General features: G+C 28.9%; 1 protein-coding gene across 1 annotated transcript; it reads right to left on the reverse strand.

The window, feature by feature from the left end:
- Positions 1–4,626: 4,626 nt before the first annotated feature.
- On the reverse strand, positions 4,627–8,987 carry LOC136975134 (recQ-like DNA helicase BLM). The gene has a single exon (XM_067270157.1). The coding sequence runs from the start codon at positions 8,838–8,840 to the stop codon at positions 4,671–4,673; it is 4,170 nt and encodes a 1,389-aa protein (XP_067126258.1). The 5' UTR covers positions 8,841–8,987; the 3' UTR covers positions 4,627–4,670.
- Between the last annotated feature and the right edge of the window lie 245 nt (positions 8,988–9,232).

Consider the following 9,232-nt stretch of genomic DNA (forward strand, 5'->3'; position numbering starts at 1 on the left):
TAATGTATACAGCTAAATGAAATAGACTACATAATTATACTCCAACTTAAATTTAGAAACATAAAATATAATACGGAATATACTGTATATACAGCATAACATACATTTGATTTTAATTAAAGATTATTTTCGATCGGAAACAATTTTGAAAAATTTGAATTATTACACCGAATAACAATTATCCTTAAAGATTGTTTTAGCATCAAATTCATATTAATTTCATATTTTTCAAAACTTTTCCCAATATTTTTTAATATTTAAACATTTAAGTTAATTTACTGCATTTATCCTTCAACTGATTCATTCATTTATCTTTCTTTAACAATTGATTTTTATTGCATCTAAGATAATCAAAATAATGGGTTGTCCATAAATTACATAACGCAGATGTGGGCGGATGAATATGCAGGTAATCGTTACGACGCGTTACAAGGGATGGAGGTGTTTATGAAAACGTTATGTAATTCTAGGATTTTTCTCTTGGGCAACAGGATTTGTTTTTGTTCCTGAAGCGTAGCATAGTGAACCATGCTGTTTAAGTCATTGCTTTGCACGTTGTATATGTAATTAATGACAACATAACGTTCAGTATCCCGTGCTGTGTATTATTCTCTAATACAATTAAGGGGATTGATCGAGTTTATTTGTTCAGTAGTTTTGTGGTGGATATGTGCAACAGCATTACGGAGCATTATAGGAGTGAGATGGTAGTTGAAAATTATAAAAATAGCATTATGTAATTTATGGACGATTCCTAATCTATACAAGATAAATATTAGTTACATCAATTGTTTATAATCAGTTAAAGGATTGCAATTATCTATGACTCATGCTTTCTTTTATGCCATTATATTACAATGATTAAAGGGTAATATGTGAGAGTACTGTATTTAATTATAGATCTATTTAAGAATAACATTACAAATTTAATAACAACATTATATTTAAGAACCACCACATACAAAAAAATATAATCTTAATTTTCTTGGTATTGTGATTCATTCAGATTAGAAATGAGTTTTATCTCAAAACGTCTCTATCTAAAATTTGTGAAAGGTAATTGATAAAAACAAGGTCAAAGATTATGGATTTCTAGATTTTATAATTCTTAATCGAACAAATTCATATAACAGTATTATGCAAGGTGAAAATGATAATGAATTATATTTTTGATTTTTATTGTTGTAAATCTCTCTGTCATATATTTTAAACAAATTCTAACTGTTGCAACAAGTTAGAATTTGCTGAAAAATTTGTAATATTATAGATCGGATAGGATTGATGGAATAAGGCTAAATTTGGGCAATCCAACAAGGGGGAAGATGCCTTCCGGGAGGAGTTTCTATGGAAAACTGGTGTCTAGGTAGAGAAATGAAGAAACCCCTGAAAACTCCCTGATGGTGAGACGGGAATCATCCACCAACTAGCTTTATAATTATAAAGCTAGTTGGTGCTACTAATTATAAAAAGCTAATATCACATAATTATAATAGAACGAATTTTCATTTTCTCACTACTGGCAATACTGATTAATTGTTTGGTGCTACACAAAGATCATGGAAGGACGAATTTCCGTAAATTGCAAATCTTTTAGCCAACCTTCTTCCAAAATATTTTATACTTTGAAACAATGACTTTACAGATCTTTAAGTGGAAGTGATGATTTCTGTTTGTTGATAGAAAGTTAGGTTTTAGGGATTTGCTAGAGCATACTTGGAGTATGCTGGCAACAGGGCCGGATCATCGCATAGACAAATGAGACAAATGTCTAGGGCCTGGTTTTTTGAAGGGCCCGGTTAAACTAAAACTAAAAGTAAACTATCTTATTTACAAATATTTTCAAAATAGACATTTTGAAAAGATTTGTAAATAAGATAGTTTATTTTTCTGAATTTTTAGATAAAGTTTATTCATATTTATATACTTACTTTTTTAAAACTATCTTTTTCATTATCAATTTACCTTTCATGGGTAAAATATTATATTATTTAAATATTAACCAAAAAAGGTTAAATTAAACAATTAATATTTTAAGGTAATATTGTTATTGTATAACAGCTTTTGTTAGACATTTAATAAAATAAATTTCAATTTTTTAAAATTTATAAACAAACTGTTCAAACTTTTCTAGAAAAACTAAAATTATTGTTGTATATTAAATATTTTTTATTAATAAAAATTTAAATTTGTTTTAGTTTTTCACATTATTTATTGTTTTATATTTTTTGTGCGCTCTATTTCTTGTGGGAGAGGGAGAGGGCCCAGTAAGAAGAAAATGTCTAGGGCCCAAAGTGGGTTAATCCGGCTCTGGCTGGCAACCAACATTGTAGTTGTTCCAGGGCACCGCCCTGGTATTTTTAAAAGTAGGGCAAAACCCTTGTACTTTTTTAGACTATGTACTGGTACCTAGGCCAAAACATACTGAAAAAATTACTTCTTGTGGTTTTTTCACTGATTATGAATATATAGATCATTTAAGCCTTTTGCAGATATTGAGCATGTGCTTTGCCCATACATACTCCATAGACTGTTTCACCTCCACACAGTGGCGATTCAAACTCGGGGTGCCAGGGAGCACCCTGGTGACTTTTAATTAAGTTCTGCGCTGGTGACCCCTGCACCTGTATCATACCAGATATAGCGCCAAATTTAAATTTCGATATTCGTACTACACTAATGAGTTTATAAGATTGGTTTGGTGCCCCAGGCAATTGCCTTTTTTGCCCATAAAATTATGTGAAACTGAGAATACATACTGTATGAAATGTTGGTTTTCAAAAGTATGCACATATTCTTAGAGGTGATGATTATGAATAATCTTAGACATAATTGAAAAAGTGTTAAGTATATTTATTTTATTTCTTAAGCTATAAAAATAGTTTTAAAAGAAAAAACAACAGAAAACTATTTTTCAAGGTCAAAAAAGGATTAGTGAATGAGAAAGCAGTAATCCAGACAGTTTATCTAAAATCACAACAAACTTCTTTATACAGTGAATTATACAATTAAATTGCTCAAAAATTTTTTCTCCATTAAAAATGTGCTTGGGAATATTTCAACCTTAAACATGTTTGACTTTACATCAGATAACTCTACAATTTCAACATATTTGATTAATATGTTTCCTTACTAGTTTATATCAAGAATTTTTTTAATGTAAATTATTGAAATCAATAAAATTCATACTTTCAATAACTGTTTATTAACTTATCCTTCCTATCAAAATCAGTACTTTTCCACACCAAAAAATTATGTATTATTAATTATCAATCAAATTACTTCATCACGATAATGACTTTCTATCCAATTCTCTGAATTAGTAATTGGAAAATTTGGGATAATCAAAATGCTGTAATTACATTTTCTTCTAAAATTTGTGATGGATGTATTAAAAGCTTCTAAGGTCTTGCTGTTTGCAGAGTAGAAAGAAAAAATACATATTACAAATTTTATCCATTTCAATTCTTAAATCTCAGACACTTTTGACTCTCAATCCTCATCACTTGACTAGATCAGGTAGAAAGGAACAAGACTAGACATATTCAGGTCAAGTTATCCATTAATGTGCTGACCTAGAACTCAAACCCAAGTCTTCTAGAATGAAGAATGGTGTTTTCACTGTTTCATCATCCAGCAATCATTGATTTTAAATGGAGACTCTACTATTATATAAGCACTATTCTGATTTGAGAGGAAGGTAAAAGAAAATCTTGATTAAGTGGCAATTTATCAAGTCAAATATCTAAATATGCTTTCTTAAGGAAAAGAAAGGTGATTGAACAACTGATTACATCAATCATTAAATAATACCAGCATAATTTATTCAAAAATAAATATCTTTGACAGTTTGCACCTGAAGATGACTGAGCAAGAGTTGAAAACATTTGTTTTTAAATAATTTATGATATGATTTATCTCAAACTTTTTCATGTTCAAAACATCATGTATCAAAACTTACAAATATTCAGAATGTGTGTGTTAAAAATATTTGTAATTTACACTTGAATATTACTTTTGTTTCTTACTTAAGGGGCATTTTTGTTCAATTAATGTACTGTAACATTAATTACATCAATTTGGTATCATTCTTAGTTTTATGAGAGTATGATGATGTTGAATGTGATGTAAAAGTGTACCCTATTTACACAAAACAAATGTGCCTTTGTTTCATCAAAATCAATCAAAATTTTAAACATTAAGTCTTTAAAAAACGTTACTATTTATTATATCTAATTTATGGCTTTAATAGAGAGGTTGCAGCCGACGTTTTCAATGCGAAAACATGTACACTGGATGTTCAGTGCCACCTTTCTGTAAGCCTAGCAGTTTGACGATGGCATTTGGGATGTCAGTGGAATCATGCTGGACGTTCCAAATGCCGTTGTCAAACTTCTAGGCTTACAGGAAGGCAGCGAATGTCTGACGTACACGTTTTTGCACTGAAAACGTCAGCTGCAACCTTGCTAGTGTAATAAGTTAAAGAGAGCAATGTTTACAATTGCTTACATGGGAAAGGATCAAAACAATGAATTCCATTTAATAAATATACAATATAAATACAACTTTTTCACAAAGAACAAAACCTTTGCTTCTGTTTTATTTATAATAACATATTTATAAATATTTATTAAATACATTTTATTCACAAAAGGATATTATACATTTTATTATTAAGCATAATATACTTTAGGTGGTGGTAAAAATGATCTGTCATTAGTTTTAGAAGTTTTTGGTTTCGGAGCTGGTAATAATCTTAACCCTTCTTTAGTCTTTACTTTTGAAGTCGAAGCACTAGATTTAACTTGAGGTATATTTTTTGTATTTAAATTTGAAATATTCGATGCCTTTGATTTATTTGCTGATGAAAATTTATTTTTGGTCCATTTTCCTTTATTTTTTTCATTTTTAAACTTTTTTGCTGAATTTCCAGTATTTCTCCTGTTATATTTTCTCTTTGTTCCTTTTTTTAATGCATATTTACTGGTACTAGCACAATTTAACCAACTATCTTCATCTGGACTATTATGGGTTTCTTGTTCAGCATCTAAAACAGCTCTGTCATATCCATATTTCTGTGTTACATTTAGAAACTGTGCTCCATATTTCTCATATATAATCTTAGTAACATGTGGTATATGTAGCATTTCATTTTCAGTCATAGGCATCTCTCTAGACATTTGTCTGAGAGCTTCTACATTAATGACATTTGTATAATGAATTCCACTTTCTGCAGCAATTGATTTACTTACATCTATCAATTCTGCATAACAACGATTAGCTAATTGTTTAATTTCAGAATCATCATCAATCTCAACAATAGGTTGTACTGATAAAGAATATCTAGATCCTTTTTTCAAAGTAAACTTTACTTTTACTTGCTTATTCAGAAGTTCTTGTGCTCTACACCCTAATTTTACATATGAAACAGCATGCTCCATTTGAGTAATTACCAAATCTTCTTCCAGAAATCTATCTAGCACCAATTTTCTTAATAAACGTTCAGCATCAGCTCTTCCATAGGTTTGACCACGACCATGTAAAGCAAGTTTATTATGGCCTGCAGAAATTATTTTTGTATTATTTGAACCTTTAAAAATGTCAACGAAGTATGTTAATGTATAGTTTTTTTTTCTTGATTCACCAACTAACTGTGCAATACATTGCACAATTGCTATAGAATCTTCTGTAACATCACAAGTTTCATATGTGTCCTTGCATAAACAATTATCACATGCTGTTAAAGGATTTGATAAACAAAAATCTTTATTAAATATTTCTCCAAAATAATTTAACATCTGAACTCTTCTACAGTCTGTTTTGTTTTCACAAAAATTAACCATACGATATAAATTATCCAGATGAGTATTTTTAGCATGTTGATTTTCTGTATCTTTTATAATCATTCTTTTAATTCGATGAAAGTCATGATAGTTATAATATAAAATGCACCATGATCTCTCTCCATCTCTACCGGATCGTCCTGATTCTTGATAATATCCTTCAATTGACTTTGGTATGGAATGGTGTATGACAAATCGAACATCAGGTTTATCTATTCCCATTCCAAATGCAATGGTTGCACATATTACTTTACATTTATCATTTATCCACATCTCCTGAACATGATTACGATTTTCATTTTCTATACCAGCATGGTAAGATATAGCTTGAATTCCTGAATTAAGTAAATCTGCTGCAACTTGATCACAATCATTTCTTGAAAGACAATATATAATGCCACTCATATCATTGAATTTTGTTTTTATGAGATTAATAATATCTTGAATACAGTTCTTTGCTTTTTTATGTACTATCTCATATTTGAGATTTGGTCTATTAAAACTTTGAAGAAACCATTTTGGTTGAGGCATATTTAACTGATGAAGAATATCAGTTCTAACACGAGGTGTAGCTGTTGCTGTAAGAGCCATAAATGGCACCCCAGGATATTTTTCACGAAGTATTTTTAATCGTTTATAATCAGGTCTAAAATCATGCCCCCACTGACTAACACAGTGTGCTTCATCAATGACAAATCTTGCAAGCAATTTCCTTTTGAATAAATTTTGAAAGACACTTGATAATTTATTACTGGCACTAATCTTTTCAGGTGTAACATAAAGAAGTTTTATACTGGGTTCCCTATTAAGCAATTGTTTATATATTGTATCTGATACATTACTTTCTCTATCCCCTGAAAGATGATTGGCAGGAATATCAAGAGTCCAAAGTTTTTGAACTTGATCCTGAATAAGAGAACGCAGAGGAGATATTACTACAGTGACTCCTTTTGTCATTAATGCTGGAAGTTGATAACACAAACTCTTTCCTCCACCAGTTGGCATAAGAACAAAACAATCTTCTCCTAATAAAGCAGCATTTATGGTTTCGAGTTGATTATGTCGAAACTTTTGTAAGCCAAAAATCTGACTGAAAAATGACATCATTTCCTCAGAGTGAGGGAAATTTAAGCCTTTATATTTATCAGATGCTCCATCATCTCTATGATTACGACAAAAATATCCTGCAACAAGCTTATTTCCAGATTCAAATTTTGAAATTTCTTTATTTTTTTGAGTTCCATAAAGAGCTGATGTATAATCTATTTCTTGTTTTTCAATTGTTTGTTTTATAGTAAAATCTTCTATTAAATCTTCATCTAATTTTATATTTGTATCTTGTGTCTGAATATCTTCAATTGTTTGTATTTGTTCACTGCTATTAAAGTTTTTATTTGAAAAAGATTTAGAAATATTTGGACTAGAAACATTACTTGTTATTACAGGACTTTGAATATCATTAAGTAACGAATTGTTTTCTCTGCTATTGGCAACTTTTAATTCTGAAGACTTAGTTTGATGTAAATTACTTTCTATTAAAGTACATGATGATGATGATGATGATGAAGACTTTATTTCAGTAACTTGTTGGAATAAATTATTATTATTATATTTTGAAGACAGTCGAGATGACAGAGAAGGTTTTTTATTGGATGTTATTTTAGATTTTGGTTCCAATTTCTTAATTTCATTTAAAACTTGTGAACGCACTTCTAATAACTCTTTTAATCCTGCAACAGTTTTAATTGCAGCTGTATTTGTTTGAAACAAATCACAAATTTTGGTCATTATACTATAATTTATTTCTTTTAAAGAATTAATAGATTGTGATGAAGTGTTTTCCGCAATAGGAGTTTCAGAAATAATTTTATCTTGAAATAATTGAGAATTATTATTTAGTTCATTCTTCTTAATATTTTTTGTATTTGTTTCTTGTAAAAAGTCACTTTCATCAAATGATTCATATAGATCTTTTTCTAATGAGTCAAGAAAATCACTTTCAGGTATATCTGATATTGTATTGATATCATTATTTGTTTGTAAAAATTCAACATTACTTTTAGCTACAAATTCTTTATCACCACAATCATTATCATCATCAAAAAGATTTTGTTCTTTTACACTTTCAAATGAATAATTATGAATATCAATGTCTTCATGATTATTATTTAAATTAGTGGATCTAATAGAGTTTCCAAACTCAGAATTTTGATTTACAATATCAGATTCTTTTTCATTGAATTCATCATCATCCAGATTTATAGATTTTAATTCACATTTTACTGATCTATCAATTTTTGAAAAATGTAAAGAATCCAAGTCATTAAAGCATTGTGTTGCTATAATTTCATCATCATCATCTGGAAATATTTCAGAATAATCTGGTAATTGTGTCTCAGGTATACACACAGGATTATTAAAGCATTTATCGTTAGAATTATTAGGTTGTATCGATACGTCAGGATCTTTAATAACTTTTTTATTTAAATCCTTATTAGCTAAATCTGTTTCTAACCACTTATCTTTATTATTATTATAACTATTCAAATTAGAACTGTCTGATTTATCAGTTTGATCAGAAATCTTATTCTTCTGTAAGGATTTATCTTGCAGAAACTTCTTTTGAAAAGGTATTTCAAAATCATCCAAATCATCGAATGCATCACAGGAATTAGATTTATTTAAGGATATGTTTAACGAAGAAATATGAGTGTCTTTTTGTTTCTTCTCTGCATTTGTATTAACTGATTTCTTAACAAATGAAAGCATTGTTGACTGGTGTTTACTCGGATGTTTAGGTGTGCTGGTAAATCTTCCATCATTGTCTTCAACGAGATGTATTTCTGGAGCATTTTCTTTGGTATTGCAGAGGATTTTTGAAGGCTTTTTAAAGCTGTATTGCTTCTTTGTTGTACTTTTCGGGATATTCACTTCGTTCTTCCTGTTTTCACTAAATCGAGACAACTGCTCTTTCAAATTATTATGAGGTAAGATGTCCATCTTACAGTCATTTCAATAAAATAATTTAAATTTATATCATTTTATCTTTACGATTCGAATTACACATAATAAAAATCAAAAACTGGTAAAAGACTTGATCAACAGAAAAATTCACATTTTATACTCACATGTTTGACAACTTTCGTAATGGCGAAAGTTGGCGCCTTTCTTTCGAAGGGAAATATTTATTTTATATTGACCAATAGAAATGCTCGAAACTAATACCTTTAAGCCAATAGCAAACGACATAAGTGTAATCTTACTAAAGATTTTATATAAAAACAAATAAAATTTATTTATTTTTTTTAAATATTTAACCAAATGAGTCATTTTTATAAGTAAATCTTTTATTAAATATTTCTATAAGTAAATTCATAATAATTTTTCGAAGT

The sequence above is a fragment of the Centruroides vittatus genome, unplaced genomic scaffold, assembly GCF_030686945.1.
Source record: "Centruroides vittatus isolate TY-2023 unplaced genomic scaffold, ASM3068694v2 contig_364, whole genome shotgun sequence".
Taxonomy (NCBI): Eukaryota; Metazoa; Arthropoda; class Arachnida; order Scorpiones; family Buthidae; genus Centruroides; species Centruroides vittatus.

Coding starts and splice junctions, on each gene's coding strand:
- LOC136975134 (XM_067270157.1), bottom strand. CDS start 8,840: ATGGACATCTTACCTCATAATAATTTGAAAGAGCAGTTGTCTCGATTT.